The sequence below is a fragment of the Balearica regulorum genome, chromosome 25, assembly GCF_011004875.1.
Source record: "Balearica regulorum gibbericeps isolate bBalReg1 chromosome 25, bBalReg1.pri, whole genome shotgun sequence".
Taxonomy (NCBI): Eukaryota; Metazoa; Chordata; class Aves; order Gruiformes; family Gruidae; genus Balearica; species Balearica regulorum.
The window spans coordinates 2,992,515-3,008,189 of NC_046208.1; the positions used below are offsets into that span (position 1 = coordinate 2,992,515).

The 15,675-nt window shown below is 56.9% G+C and overlaps 1 protein-coding gene across 2 annotated transcripts; it reads right to left on the reverse strand.

Moving 5' to 3' along the window:
- Positions 1-90: 90 nt before the first annotated feature.
- On the reverse strand, positions 91-14,619 carry IKBKE (inhibitor of nuclear factor kappa B kinase subunit epsilon). Of its 2 annotated transcripts, XM_075775854.1 has the most exons (21): positions 13,847-14,619; positions 13,589-13,689; positions 12,647-12,787; positions 12,133-12,262; positions 11,455-11,636; positions 11,003-11,163; positions 10,382-10,492; positions 9,883-10,062; positions 9,327-9,529; positions 8,847-8,911; positions 8,676-8,767; positions 7,929-8,030; positions 6,517-6,592; positions 6,305-6,417; positions 5,930-6,006; positions 5,650-5,689; positions 4,683-4,784; positions 2,608-2,704; positions 1,931-2,034; positions 1,609-1,680; positions 91-837 (listed from the first exon to the last, which is right to left on the reverse strand). In XM_075775854.1, exons 2-21 carry the CDS (start codon positions 13,673-13,675, stop codon positions 804-806), a joined length of 2,169 nt encoding a protein of 722 aa, XP_075631969.1. In that variant the 5' UTR covers positions 13,676-13,689; positions 13,847-14,619; the 3' UTR covers positions 91-803. The 2 variants fall into 2 exon arrangements, with proteins under 2 accessions (XP_075631969.1, XP_075631970.1); XM_075775855.1 differs by lacking the exons at positions 91-837; positions 1,609-1,680; positions 1,931-2,034 and adding an exon at positions 2,148-2,469 and having other exon boundaries at positions 13,847-13,988.
- Positions 14,620-15,675: the final 1,056 nt, after the last annotated feature.

Genomic DNA, 15,675 nt, shown 5'->3' on the forward strand with positions numbered 1-15,675 from the left:
TTGCCTTGGCATTTAGTAGCACCCCCAGGTTTGGTGGATGCAGTTGTAGGTTCAGTACAGGGTTGTTTGGAGAAGGCACACAGCCCCACATGCATAAACACAGAACTCGGTTACATTTATAGAAACGTGCCAAAAAAAGAGAAGCCTCCCTCAGCTTCCTGTTCCCAAACCCCTCCGCAGCCCAAACCCGGGGCTGGGCTGGAGCAGGAGGAGAGGCTGGAGCAGGAGGAGAGGCTGGAGCAGGAGGAGAGGCTGGAGCAGGAGGAGAGGTTGCAGCGCCCGTGGGCAGAGGGCTGCAGCTCCAGCCTTCCCCTGCTGTGGCCTCCTGGGCAGAGCACCGGAGCCGTCCTGGGCTGGATTCTGTCTCTCATCCATCAGGTACAGCATCCCTCCTGCCCTGGGCTCCTGCCCTGCTCCACGAAGCCTCAGGGAGCAGGAGGATATTAAAAGTGGGAGTAAGCCCTGAACAAGTAAGAGGGCAAAAGATAATTTATCTGTCTAGCCTCTTCCTCTTCATCATCCAACATGGTGATACAGGGAAAGTAGAAAACCATGGAGTCCTTCAAGCACTTTTTTAAAGGAAAATAACCCCCCAATTTTCTGATCAAATTTTCAAAGGCTCGAGGCTTGCATGCCACTCAAAGCTAATGCTGGTGACCTGTGCAAAAGTGCTGGAGCCGAGAGGTAGGACACAGAGAGCTCCCCAAACACGAAAGTCTCTGTCGCTCTGGACCCAAAGTGCTGTAAGTGTTCCCTGCTGTGGAAAGCTCTTCGCTTCAGCAGCTGCAAATTCACCACGTCTCTCAAATACCGGGAGTGGGGGCAGCCCCACTTAACCTGCAGGAACAAAACCAAAAGCTTTAGGCTAGAGAGGGATCGCCCGGGCTCATGCAGTCCCAGACTACAGTTTGGGCTGAGCACCAATCTCTGGGCTTGTTCTGGTGTCTCGTGGGATAAGGTCTTCATATCGAAAGCATACCAGACCTTTCCTTATCCCCTTATTCACAGTGGACATGCTGCAACAACACAGTTGGTCCTGTAAAAACAGGGCTGGGGTGAATCACCGATTTCTTTTTGTTTTCTTTTAAAATCTGATCTGAAACTCTTTGACATTTTGATATGCATGTTCATATTGTTGATTTGCATTAAGATCCTCAAAAAAAAAGGTTGCAGAGGAAGAAACCCAGGGGGGTTTGTCAGCAGTAGGATGCTGGGTTTTGCAAGGAGTTTTATCCAGAAAGAGAAAGCATCCACTTCTCTGTGGAGTCAGCAGCTGCCAGGGCTGAGCAGCACAGGACAAGGGCTGGAAAGAGGGTGTAGACATGACATAGCATTTGCAGAAGATCATGCTTAAACTTCCAAGAAAGATAAACTCTCTTCTGCTGCCAGATCATGATGTAAACTTGGTGCTGTTAAAAACTCCATGTGAACCACTCCATGAGTAGCTGCTGTTGTGCTCGGCACCAGGGATGGCTCCCCACGCCAGAGCTCACTCACAGACTCCCAGGGAGCCCACCCAGACCCACCACCCCTTCCCAGGGTAGCACGTCCCGGCGTCAGGGGCAGGAATCACCGCTTGGAGCAGCGTCTCTGGGTGCTCTTACTCACCGCTCGATGATGCTGTTGTTGAACTGGAGATCACAAGTTACTGACCTCATCTGCTCCAGGAGCTCCTGCATCCTGCCGGGGACACAACCAGCCCCTTACCCCCATGCTGCAGGAGCATCTCCTGCGGAAGGGCTGGCAGGGACGCCCCACGGGTCACCGAGCGCAGCGGTGAAGGGCTTAATGCAGACTGTCCCAGCCCTGCAGACACAGAGCCCTCGCCCCAGCGCTCGTCCTGTTGCTGGTGCAGAGAATGAGCAGCGGGACGTCCCCCTCCTCCCCCGGGAGCTGGGCTGTCTGCAAAACCCTCTTCCAAAAGACTCACCGAAAAGCCATCTCCTGGCGTGCCTGGCTCAGATGGACGGGTGAAGCTGCAGGAGGAACCAGGGCCAAACTCCATTTCTCCATCTGGAGAAACCTTTCCAGAGCCTGCAGAGACGGAGAGACTTGGCAGCCCCCGGCAGGCAGAGGCTCTCTGCGGTGGTCTGACCCCGGTGCTGCAGTGCCTGCGCCCTCCCTGCAGCCCTGCGAGCGCAGCGTGCCCGCCCCGGGACAAAACCCTTGGGGAAACGACGTTGCGTAGTCACACCCAGCACATCCACTTCTGCAGGACAAACAAAACGAAATAACCAAAGCACCAGGGCATCTACCAGGTGGCTGTGCCGCAGCTTGTCAGGGAGTCCATCGCGAGAGCGGGAGGCGAAGCATCATCTTTTCTACTACTGCAATTCCTGTTTGTGGGGTACGGATTCCCCCGTGCCAGGCAGTCCTCAGGACCAGGGGTGCCACTGCCAAAGGTTTACCCATTTCTTGCTCGTGCAGTGGGGCAAAGCAAGATCTCCAGCGTGGATCACCCACAAAGAGCTGCAGCAAGTTATTTAAAAATACTCTGGTGTTTCCCCACTTAAGACACGCGCTCATGCACACGGTGGGTGCTGGGAGAGGGAGCAGCAGCGTTATCTGGACGCAGGGAGATGCTGCGCAGCATCCCCGGGCACCTACACTCTGCAGGCAGTCCTGGCACTCCATCGTCTCCACGCTGCAGGCGCTGATGCGGTTGCTGAGCCTCTTCAGGTGCTTCTTTATCTCACAAACTTTCCTAGAAAGAAAAACGACAGCAAAACTCCCATTCAATGTTCGGCAGCAGTGTGGATCGTTATTTTTTTGTGTGTGTTTTAACTCTGTACTGCTTTCTGCACACCTTTCTGGATCTAAGTTAAAACCCTGAAGGAAAGCAAACGAGTCACAACAGCGTTGCAATTACAGCTGCAGCTCTGCTAACAGCCACCGTAGGCCAGGTTATCCAAACAACACTAACAGCAAATTAATTAGGGAAAGTGTTGCTTATACGAGAGACAGCTCAAGCTCATCACTTCCGCTGCAAGTGCTGCGCAGGCCGGTCCTCTGTGCCCGTGGAGGACTGAGCACCTACCAGAAAAGGCTCCGTGGGTTTGCATTTCTTTTTGCACGCTCTCCTTTCACATTTGCAGCACACGAAGGCCAGAAAAGTTCCCCCTCGAGCATGTCCTTGGGAGCAGTCTCTCTGCAGGCAGCACTACCGACACCGAAACCCAAAACAGGCGGCATCTCGGTGGGCTCTGCCGCGGGGGCTGAGCTGGGCCAGGGTGGTGCGGCCAGTGCCCCCCCCCTCTGCTCTGCCCCAGCCTCCGGAGTAAATCCTCCCGTGACTTTTTGGGGGACCGACTGCCCCGTTCCTGCAGGGGCCCCGGGACGGAGGTGCCGTGGAGTCGGCAGGCGTGCCGTGAGTTATATAAAAATAGGTTTGGTTTGGCTTTAAAAAAAAAAAAAAAAAGGAAAGAATATTTAAGGTGAATGGTCCACCTCCAGTCCCCAGAAAAACCGCCACCACATCACAAACCCTGGCTGCTCGCAGGAAGAAACTCAAACCAATTAAAACTGAAGTAACAATAAATTAAAAATATCCAGTTGTGACTCATGATGCTTTCTCCCTAAGGACAGAAAAACAGGTTCAAAAATACTCCAGAAAAACACGAAGAAGCTTTTTTTCCTCCCTGGGAGCAAAGGTAAAAGCCTGCTTTGGTGCCGACGGGGCTCCTGGGCTGCAGGATTTGGTGGGGCTCTGCGCCCAGAGAGGAATCTCACCCTGAGACAAAATTCCCGCTGCAGCCGAGGGGACATTTCAGTGCCCCGCGATGGGACGTGGTGGGAGGCGACTGTGGGCAGCAGCTTCTGTCCCCGAACTGAAACCTGCCCGTGGGCAAGGGTTTGCAGCGTGGAAACCCCCCCGGCTTCACAAGCCCGGGCTGGGGAGGGGACAGGGTGCTGCTCCCGGGGCATTCCTGAGCACCTGAGACAAACTTCTAGCCTAAAAATCCCCCGCATAGTAAATCCTATGCGGCGCTACTCCGCATCAGAAGTAGGGACCAGGTCAAAAGTCGGGTTTAATTCTAAGGCATTATAGAAAATCGTTCTCCTTCCACCCACACTGGCAGCCCAGGGGAATGGATGCTCCTCTCTAAAAGCAACCTTGCCATAAAAATCCAATTTCTGCAACATCCTCTTTCCCTAACTGCCTCCCCCTCTGCTGCTGTGATAGGCAGTGGATTGTGCTCAACCACTGCAAGGTAATTTGCTCTTTGCATTATTCCCCAAACACCATTTACCAGAAAATCATTCCTAATAAGTAGATCTCTTTGTCTCAACAGCAATTTCGTCCTGATAAAATAACCTCTCCCCATCAGAGAGCGAGGGAACCAGCTGCTTGAACTCAAGCTGCAAGTTTAGGGGTTTTTTAAAAAAACCAATCCACCCTCAAACAACAGGGCAGAAATACACGGCACGGGCTAAGAACCACCATATACAGCAGGTTTCGCAGCAGCCACACAGAGCTGTTTCTTTAAGGTCTTATTACCCCGTTACGAGTCCCTCAGCAGCAGTTACCAACATCATCATCTCCATCCGCATCCCACCACTCGATCAATAGCAGAAAGCAGCTGGAAGCCCTGGTCGTTGGCGAGTTACTGGGAAGTCCCCTCTCCCATCCCCACCGGGGTCCGAAAGCCAGAGCCCCGAAACCCCGGGAGAGGGGCTGGTACCTCATCCTGCTGCCGTGGAGGGCCAGGATCTCCTGGTACCGCTGGACACAGTCGTCCTGGAAAATCGACAGAACTTTCCTGGCCAGATGCCCTAAATTCACCCTAAAATCAGGGGGGAAAAAAAAAGAGAGAGAACACTATTATTTCCATAAATGTATGAAAATGAACATCATAGTTCACATCGCAGGAAACCTAAAGCTGACTCCCAAATGGCGAAAGAGGCACCAGAAGTGCAGTAATTAATTCTGCATCAGTGTTATAAAGAAAACAAAACTGAATTAGGATGGAGAGGAGAGGGAGGTTTTGGGGGCCAGGGGGACGCAAGGCAGGGACACCCAGCCAGGCTGTCATCCCCCCCCCGGCATTTCTGGGAAGTTTTTGCCCTGGAGTTCAAGGCACATGTCCAAGGTTAGACTGCAGGTTAAGCAAGGTGAAGGAGCTGCGTGTTAAATTTCACCATCCCTGATATATACTGAAGCGCGCGTTCCATTTCTCGGGCGTGTTGAATTCCCCTGGTTTCAGTGGAAACTGAAAGGAGAATTTTTAAAGGCGCAAAAGCCATCAGACACTTTATTCCCACTGAAAGTCAAGCAGATATGAAAGCACAGACACTTCCTAAATCAGCATCTCAGTGAATAAATGGCCACAAACGGAGTAAGTGGGAGCCGTAGCCTGAACCGCGTTTATTCCCTGCAGCCCCACACGGGGATTCGGCCCAACAGCAACTCCCAATCCCCAGGTCTGCGGAGGTTTTCTCCCATCTTTGTCTGAAACAGCTTGTGGCTTGAAAAAATTTGCTGGGAAAGGTCCTGCATCAATGAATCACCCCAGGAGCCACGTATAGGTGCCGTCTCTCAACGTGAGCGACCCAGGAACATTTTACGTGCCCTTAGGATTCCATCGGGAACACCAAACACCTGCCTGGCTGCAGCGTGGCTGCTAGAGAGGGGAGAGGGTTGGGACTTACTTATCCAGCTTGTGTATTTGTTCCTCATTGTAGCCCAGCCCTGGGGAGGAAAGACACCGGTCACCACACGTTTTCCTCTTCATAACCCAATAAACGGGCAATTTCACAACGCACAGAGATCGCTAAGGAGTTTTTCAGAGCTGCACTCCCTGGCGCTACTGTCGTGGCACAGAAATAACTGCTAGACCCAAAGTGAAATAATTCCCTTTTCCACCAGGCCAGCGCAGGGACGTTCCCGCTGCAGCCCCGCGCCCCCGCGGCCGCCGTCCCCGTCACTCACGCAGACACGTCCTGGCCTTCTTGAACTGCTTGTAGATCAGCTGCATCTTCTCCAGGCAGCACTCGATCTGCCGGATGCTGAAATAAGGACAGAGAAGGAGGCGTGAGGCTCCGCAAGAGGAAGGGTATGAGGTTGGGGTGAAATTACCACTTTGGGGTGAAATCCGAACACGCTGTAACTCGGGGACACTGCTGCTGCCCACGTCTGCGTATAGGGCCACGACGCGATATTACACGTGCGTGCACAGGGCTGTTAAAAGGTCTTTGCAACGAGGGGCTGTGCACGGCTGTTTGGGAGCGGGCAGCGACGTCTGCTCAACCGAACTGAGAACAGCAAAGCGTTGGCCGGGATTTCGGTAAAGCTGGCGCTACAAACCTTTTGTCTTCGTGCGCTTGCTGCCTGTGCTTCACCAGTTCGGATAAAATGCCGTCCAGCGCCCTTTGACAGTCAAAGATGTTGTGGGAGCACTGAGAGAGCTCCTCGGAGACCTGCGGATGGGCAGGAGAGGTTGGGGTCGGCCGCTCCGAACGCTGCCCGTGCCTGCGGACGGTCCCCGGCCCCGCACGGAGCTGCCCGTGGGGACTCACCCTCTGCAGCCTTGTCTTCACCACGGCCGCGTCCTTCAGAGCCGGCACCCCGCTGCCTGCGGGAACAGCCTCGTACCTGAAGAGAGTCAGGAAATGGATGTTCCTTAAGAATAGGCAACCATCACCCGGGCAAAGAAAATCCATCCCGCGGTGGAGGCAGCGTCAGAGTCCCCGGGGGGAGCTGGGCTGTGGTTTGTTCGGGCAATAACTCTGCGTTCAGGGTACCACATCTGAGCCACAAGATGCAAAGTGCTGATCCGGTAAAAACTCGCCCTGTTGCGTGCAATTTATTCCAAAATTGTTAGCTTCGTATCCACTGGCTTTACACCAGATCAGATGTTGTCTGCCTCCCTGCAGCTGGCATGAGAGTGTAACGCTGAGCGGTGCACGCTGCATAAGTCAGCAGAAATACGCCTGATGCAGACCGTGTTGGAAGGGATGGATAAGCCAGCAGCATCCAGCTGCAGCATTAGTGCTCTTGGCACTCCAGCCCTGCGTTAATCCGGCTGGAGTCAATGGGAACCATGTATCCCTATCCTTTTAGATGAAATGGAAATTAAGAGACGTGCTAAATTGAAAAGAATAAAAGAACAGCAACCCAGCAGCAAAGAATTTTCCACTACAACAACAACGAAACAGAAAAGCAAAAGAACCGCGGGTTACTTTAGATAAGATGGGTTCAGCTCGCCCCGGGGCAGCGCGGGTGGGAATGCGCGCACTGGTTATGTCAAGGACAGCCCAGGGTTTCACCGTAACTCAGCCTCCGACGAATGCTCCGCTAGTGGAGCCTCCTGAATGGAAACAAGAGGCATCTCATCCCAGATGGTGTGGTCAGGAGGGATGCCGGCTGGGTGGGAAGGCAGCGCGATGTGCTGCCAGCCGCCCTCCCCGGCACTGCCCGATGCTCCGCGCGCTCGGCTCTCCAAGGCTGTTTGCAGGGAGGGGGCCGGCGATGCTGGACCCCGGAGGGGACCTGGCAGCTGATGCCATCCTGCCCGTTATTTTAACTAACTCCACTGGCAGCGATGGCTTTTTCCCTTTCCCAGGAGCTGGCAGCAGCAGCCCTGCCTCCTCCTCGCACTCACCCTGTGGCTCCGAGCTGTGATAGTCTGAAAACCCCGGAGCAGGAGCCAGAGGGACTAATTCTGGGCTCCCGTGAAACCAGGGATGGATCATTAAACACTGAAGAAAAGCGGGAGAAACAGCCAGGGTGGCTCATTTCCCGCAGGCTCCACATACAGTGAGAAAGCCTCTTACCTTCCAGCTACCAGCTTATTCCTGGAATTTTACTTATTTCTGATTATTCAGACACCTTTGAGAGTCCCACATCTTATCTGCAGCAGCCTCAGGACACCGCTGGTGCCTGCTGCAGCCCAGCGCCTGCATCCCCGTGGCTGCAAAGCCACACTTACAGCACGCAGGTCTTCACCTCAGTGAGCTGCAGGCAGGTGAGCACCGAAACGGCCCCTCTCCTCTGCTCCAAAATCCTCGAGCACTCCGTTTTCAGGTTCCCACTGCCAAGAGAGAAAACAGCCAGTCCGACGCACGCTCCCCGGCAGCCCGACCTCCATCCCAGGGCTGGCCACGCGTGGCAGGGGGGTAGGATGGAGCTGGTGGCTGCTCTCTGGCTGCTCGTGAGAAAATGGGGGGCTGGATGCGTGTAAAACTGGGTGCAGCTCCCGGGCAGGGGGGCTCTCACCCACTGGGCACTCTCCTGCCGCTGCACAAGAAGCTTTTGCCCCAAAGGAAATGGGTAGGACAGTGAAAATGCACCATGATAATATTGATATTAATTTTAATATTGATATTATTAGTAACAATAATGCTGCTTTCCTCAGCATCTCCTAAACTGGAAAAAAGCACCTCAAAAGTAACAAATGGGGACAGAAGCATCCTCCCAACACTGAGCGGCATTTTCCTATACGTCCAGCCCCTCGCAGCCTGGCACACGTCCCCCGCAGTGTCCCTTGTACGGGGGGGCCATGCTGGCCACCGTGCTGTGTACCCTCTGAGGATAACGTGGTGGCCCTGCACTGTCTGGAGGTGGCCGGACACCCCCGAGCAGGGTAACTCCTAACACGCAAAGCTCTCGGTGCTGGGAAGGGACGGGTCACCCCCCCCCCAACGCTGCCCGTGACCGCGATGGCTCCGGCACTCACATCACCCAGTGGAGACCTCTCGCCAGCAGCTCCCGGCAGTGCCGCAGGGCCTGGGCGATCCGCAGCGTCTGGTGCACGGCGCCCACCGCGCTCTGCAAAGCAAAGGGCACTGCCGGCGGCTGCGCCTCCACGGCCGGGGCTCCCCCGGGCTGCGCGGACACCCCCACCTACCTTGGCTGCGCTGCAGTCGGCCACCACGTCCACCTTGGGGACGAACTTTGGGAATTCAAGTGCCGCTGGAAAGACAGACAGCGGTCACGGTGCTTTGGGGAGCCAGCCCGGAGCCCCCGAGTTGCGGCTGCAGACCCACAGGGACATCTCACACCCGTCGAAGCAAACCCTGCAGCCGCTCAGGATTTCAGGCACAGGAGCAGCTGCGACGCTGGAGGCTTAGTGCAGCTCTCCAAGATATTTTGGGAATGTGGAGAAAGGCACGAACCGCCTGCAAAGCCCGGCGTGGTGGGCAGCCATGCAGCAACAGCTCACGGAGAGGAAAACTGGCCCTGAAACCTCCTAATCCTGCTCCAGCACCGTAACCCCTCCACCTCCTGCTCTGCTCTGGGGTCTATTAGGATGATAACTTAAGCGAACCTCCCACCCCGTCCCCGGACGAAGCATGCCGTGATGTGTCTCCAAGCCAACGGTACTCACGGTCTCTGTATCTCACTCCTACCACGTCTTCTGCTGGCTCAGCAGAGCTCAGCAAGGTCAGAGGGTTGTGCTGTGTGGTTTTGCAGAAATTATGAGCTTGCAGATTAGGATCCAACTCATACAGATGACCTTCAAAAAAATATTCTTGATGGTGAGGGACTATGTTTGTTTGTTTGAAGACAGCATCTAAAAACTTGGTGGTACTGAAATGAGAAAGGAACAAAAGGATGGGGAATAAGCAAGGAGACGCCCGCTCAGATTTCCATTGCTTTAACGGCCTGCCACCCTCTTCTCGTAGCAAAACATCCCACAAGGTCAGCGAAGGCCCCCGGACAACCTCCATGTGCTTGCCAGGAGCTGACGGCTCCTGTTCAGTGCACTCCCAGCAAAGCCTGGCTCGTTTTAACCTGGTTTGTTTTAACCTGGTTTAAGTGCGGTGCAAAGGGAACGGGCACTCCTCCCCAGGTTCGTCTGCTGAAACAAGAGGCTGACGTTCCTGAGCTCAATTCCCAAATTCGCTGTTAACGTGAAACACTGTTTCACAGGGCATCCTTACGTGTTGTAGGGGTGGATGTAGATACGATGCGAGGAAGCCTGCTGCAGGGAGAAGACGTCAACCACGATCCTGTGCAAAATGTCATTGGTTTCCGCAAAAAACTGGTCGAATCCCCAGCATTTCTCCTGATCTGCCTCCAGGATGTTAGCCAAAATGGGTATCAGCTGGTCCTTCAACCCCCTGCGGCAGCAAGAGGAGAAGAAGAAGAGATGTTTGCACAGACCGGTGTAACGCTGAGCCATAAATCCAGTGACCTGCGGGGCCGGGGAGAGGTGCAGCCCCTTTTCTGCGGCTGAGCTCCCGTACTGACGGAGCCGCTGCCTTGTCTTGCACCCCCTTTTCCCAGCTGTAGAGCAAAGACCTGGTCCGAGAGCTCTGACGTCTGCAGATGAAAAGCTCATCTGCCTCGTTAAAACGTCCCACGCTGTCTGAGGTGGGATGCCCTCTCCAGCCGCGGTGCCAGGACGTCAGACCCGCAGCGGGAGCAAGGGACACTCACGCGGAGAGCCGGCAGGTGACGGGCAGCTCATAGCTCCACTCGATGCTCCCGTTCTCCTGCCTCTGGACCCCCGCGATGGCTCCGGGAGGCTTCTCGGTGGTAATTTTATACCTGTGGAAAGGAAATTGCTCATGAAACGAGCCCAGTGACCTCTGTTTGGGCACTACGTCCCTCGGGTTCAGCAAAGAGGGAAAGGGCCAAATGTGGATGGGTTGGGAAAGACACGATTCACAGAAAGAGAAGAATGTATAGAGGGAAAATACTTCAAGAAACAGTCAAAATGCTTCAAGCAAACATTAACCCTGCCTCCTCTTCCAGCTGTTTAGCCACAAAGTCACGAGGATGTATTTTGAGGGCAAACGTGGTAAACGGGCGCAGATCCTTTGCCACGCTGCACGTGCACACTCTCCCTAGTGCAGAGAGTATGGAATCAGCCACGGGCTGCGTTTCAAGGCTTTCTGGGCTGCATGGGATTAACCGAGCAGTATACTACGGCGCGCAGTCCCACGGTGCTGCTGGCACGCACCGAGCCGCAGCCAGGTGGTCCTGCAGCCCCCAGGGCCACCAGCCACGGTGCCACCTCCCCACGCAGCAGCACCCAGCCCTCCCAGCTGTACCTACATGATCTCCTTGTTCCTGCGAGGTCCCCCGAAGGGGATGAAGGGCAGGCTGCCGGTGGCAGCGTGGTAGAAGGTGACGCCGATGCTCCAGAGGTCGACGGTGACGCCGTACGCCTTCTGCTGCGGCTTGCGCAGGACCGCTCGCTCGTACATGTCCGGGTGCTGCAGGGGTGATGCAGAGAGCAGGCGCTGCCAACGTGTCCAGCATCAAGCCTGGGGTGCTGGGATTGACAACTGACTGCTCGCTTTGGCCTCTTCTACTGCTGGAATTTCCAAACAAAATGTCACTTGTATCTCTACAACAAAAATGCTGAGCCTACCCCCCTTCAGAAAATGTGTCCCCTGCAAAATGGGGATCTCCGAGTCACTGCTGCTCTCTACAAGTTGCCCAGCTGTTGGATGGAGGGATGGGGACTCCCAGGGGCTGCCAGACTGGCAACACACCATACTCACGAGATATTCCTCTGTCCCGTAGACAGACACAAACTTTTCATCGTCATCCAGCTCCCGGGCGGCCCCAAAATCCGTCAGTTTATAGATGCTCTGCCCATCTTCCCCCATCAGCCGCATGATGTTCCCGGGTTTGATGTCTCTGTGGACAACGCCGTTCTCGCGGAGGTGGTTCATCCCTGCCACTGGGCACAGGGAGGAGACAGCGTTCGTGTGCGGGGCGGGAGCACTTCGCTCCAACGGGTTTTGTTTAGACGTAGAAATGTGAGAAGGGACGGAGAGAGGACAAGCCCCAGGGCTGGTTGCACTTAAATGGGGACCAACGTGACTGGGGGATGGAGAGGATGAGCGAGCACACGGTAGGGCACTGCCCTCGTGCTCCCCCATCGTGGGGCACAGCCTGTTCCCACGGCTGCTTCCCGGAGCAGGTCTGCAAGGAGAAACCCTCGGGCTTCCCCTGAATGCGGAGCTCACAAACCCGCCCCGTCCGGAGGTGCAATTTCTGACCTCGCTCAGCCTGGCCCTCGCGTCCATAGCCCAGGGCTGGTGCCCGCAGGGTCCCACCAGCACCGTGAGGTCCCCAGCCCACAGCTCCTCGGCTGTGCTCGTGGTGGCGGGCAGCTCGTGGTGGCGGGCAGCTGCCCGTCCCGGGCCGGGGGCGCGGGGGACCCCCGCACTCACCCACGCATTGCAGCACGATGAGGAACTCGGACTCTGCCAAGCCGAAGGCGTTCGCTGGGTCTTCCAGCACGTTCAGCAAGCTGCCGCTCGAGCAGTACTCCATCACCAGCACCTTCTGCTTGCTGCTGCCCTGTGGTGGGGAGCAGCCGTGAGGGCTCGGCTGGCCCCGTGTCCCAGCCGGTGGCCTGTCCCCCCCTGCCCCGGCAGGACCAGGTCCCCTCCCTTGGCTGGTGGGTCCCTGGGATTTTCCTGCTCAGACAAACCAGCGTTGGAGAACGTCCCTGCTGCGCCACACGCCTGGCTAGGGGACAAGAGCAGGTCACATCCGTGCTCCAGCCCAGCGTCCCAGTGCCACCAGTGCTGAAGGGCTGGGCTGAGGCTTGGTGCGGAGCTGGAGGGAGGTGGGAGGGGAAGGCAGCCCGGGACCACCGCTCCCCTCCCGCAGCTCGGACCAGCTCCCCCACGTCACTGGCCCAGTCGGCACAGTGGGTTTCCGAGCTGAGGTCCCGCTTACCGTCTCCTCCACGGCAAACAATTTGACAATGTTTATATGGTTCAGCTTCCTCAGCATCTCAAACTCTCTCATCTGGACTTCCTGGGGCCGGAGGTAGCTGGCATTATTAAAGACCTTCACAGCAACCAGTTCGCCTGATTTCTGGGAAAAGAGGAAAATGAGAAAAAGGAAATGGGAGGTAACGGCATCCATGTCCTACGCAGCTCCGTCAGCTCCGTTACTGTTCCCACATCCCTCTCGGGATGCAAACTATGCTGACAGCATAATACGTTTTCTGACCAGGCATCCCATAGCCTTTGTCTTCTCCACTGCAAAAGCAAACTGCTGTTATTCCCTTTGCTTCCCGTCCCTGAAGCCCACGCATTACATGGCAGCGCCTGTATTAGGCTTCATAAAAAGTTTATATCTGGAGCTGAGCTGGCAGCTCCCCGCCTGCTCTCTGCGGGACGGGGCTCTTTTCAAACCATCCTCGGAGCCGCCCCTCCTGCCCTGCGCCATGCAGACAGCTTGCTCAATAAACTTCAAAGGCCGGCGAGGCGGAGAGCCTGTTCCAACCCTGGCAAGTGTTTGCATGAAATATGCAAATCGCCAAGGACGGGGTTTTCAAAACCTCTGGGCATTCCCCCAAAACCAGCTTCCTCCCGCCGCGATGCACAGGAGCGCCAGGAGCCGGCGAGCAGGACCCGGCCATGAGCCCCCCGAAAGCCGCCCTCGACCTGCAGACCTGAGCTGGTGCGCAGGGGGAAGGAGCCAAATAAAAAATGAAAATAAACCCCAAAGCTGTCCCCGATGCTGCCGGCAGCCTCTGCTCTCCAAGGGAGCTCCCGGGAGGGCGAGCAGAGGGGAGCTCGGGCATCCCTGCCCCGCGGGGCAGGAGGGATGGGGGGGACAGGGGGGCACCGCAGCTTTGGGGTGGCTTCCCCCCTCGCTGCCCTCGCTCACCTTGTTGCGAGCTTTGTAGACACAGGCCGTGGCTCCCTGGCCCAGGAGGTCCTCGGTGCTCCAGAGGTAGTTGGGGGTGCTCTGCATCTCCAGCAGTGCCGCTGCAGGGGGGAAGCACACGGGTCACCCCGGGGGGCCGCTGGCCTCTGCCAGCCCCGTCACCAAGCCCCGGCGTTTATCCGTCCTCTCCTGGCAATGCACGGGGAAAAAAGCCGGCCGCAGGACATACCCCTTGGCAGGCGGCCGCCAGCCTCCTACCTCGCCGGCGCTGAGCGGGCAGCACCACGCGAAGGGCTGTGCATGGACGGAGCTGTTAGCGTTGCCAAAAAAACCACTCTGTCGCTGGGACCCGTCGGGGTTGGCAGCGAAACACTGACAGATGCAAAAAAAATACAAGCAAACAAACGCCGAGCTGCAAGGTGGCGAGAGGCACCTCCCCGCCCCGAGAACAGAAACCTATGGGATTGCAAAACCCGCTCTGCAAGCATCAGCTGCGGCTGGAGGAGGAAATGCTTCAGCTTCCTGCTCGAGAAAAAAAAATTCCCAGAGTTGCAGCTGTCCCCAGGGTGCTGCTCGGCTGGCTCAGCGGCCAGGGCCGGGCTCCGGTCACAGCAAAGGGTGCTGAGCGCTGGCCACCACGCAGCCCTGCCTGGGGCGGGGAGATGGCAGGTGAGGTCAGGGCAGGATCTGCATCCAGGGTCTGCGTTCAACCTTCGTTAGCCGTGCTGGGCACCCGCCGTGTGCGGGGTCAGCGCTCAGCCCCGGCTGCCCCCGGTGCAGGATGCGCATCCCATGTCGGGACGTGTTTGTGCCGAGCTGCTGCCGCCGTCCTGCTCCAGAGAGCCACCGGCTGCTCGCAGGCTGCGCCAGGGCCGGGGTGGTTTAGCTCCAGCCGTCGGTCTCCGAGAGCTGCTGTGCAGGAGCTACAGGTCCCAGCGGCTGCCCGCATCCAGCTGCAGGGATGGCTCCTGCCGGACCGCAGCTCCCAGTCCCCGAGGGCAGCCCTTGAGCCTGACCCAGGTAAAACTGCTGATAATAAAGTGCAGGGAGGGAGGGAGGAAGCAGGTGCAAGCAGAGTAAACAGCCCTGATCCTTCCCCCAGCCACAAACCCATCCCCCACGCGTGTGAAGCAACAGATCCGGCCTGGTTCTGGCGCTTGCAAATGCTTCCAGAGGGTTTCAGAGATGAGCAAAGGGCAGAGGGGGAATTGCGGGGTGTTCCCCGACTCCAGCCACGGCTGCTCCCGAGCCGTGCTGCCAGCATCGCTCTCACCGGGAATCACGCAGCGATTCAGATCGATCAGGTTGATCAAGGACTTCTCATCTCAGCAAGAAAAAGCAAAGGTGTTGGGGCTGAGCGTCACTGCTCCCTACGTGAACGCGGATGCTGCCTATCCCGTGCCATCAGCGGGCAGCACCTGCTCATGGCAGGGCAATGGCACAGCCCTGCCAGGAACCGAACCCTGGAGCTACAGCGATGCTTCTATGGGGTGTCCCCAGAGCGGGACCAGAACCAGCCCCAAATCCTCAGCACCCAGCCCTGCCAGGGAGAGGCAGCAGGGAGAGCAGGCAGGGGTGCACAGCAGCTGGCAGATGGGTGCTGGCTGTGACGTGGGGTGCAGAGCAGGGTGCTGGGTGGGATGCAGGGTGCTGGGTGGGATGCAGGGTGCTCAGGACACACCTCCGCTGCCGGCGCAGGGCAGAGCGGGGCTGCTCGCGCTTCCTGCTCGCTTTCTGGCTCAGAGGCACCCAGCCCTTGCCCAGCCTCAGCACCAGCAGCCAGGGTCTCACGGGCAGGAATTATTTCGGGCTGGTGTGGACGTGTGTCTGAAGGATCTGTCCTCACAAAATGAAGCCTGCAAAGGTATGCGAGTACATCAGCGTGTGGTGCATCCAAAGACTGATACGACACTTCACCAGTCTGCACACAAACTCTGCGCCTAACTAGTTTGCTAATTACTGCTGAGCTTCATTTCCCAGCCGTGCGCGAGTCTGCTTGAGAAACCCGCCGGAGAGCTGCCGAGCTGCCGAACCGCGGGGCACGGGCTGGCCCTTGCCCTGAGCTTATCAAAGGGGCGTCTCGGGCG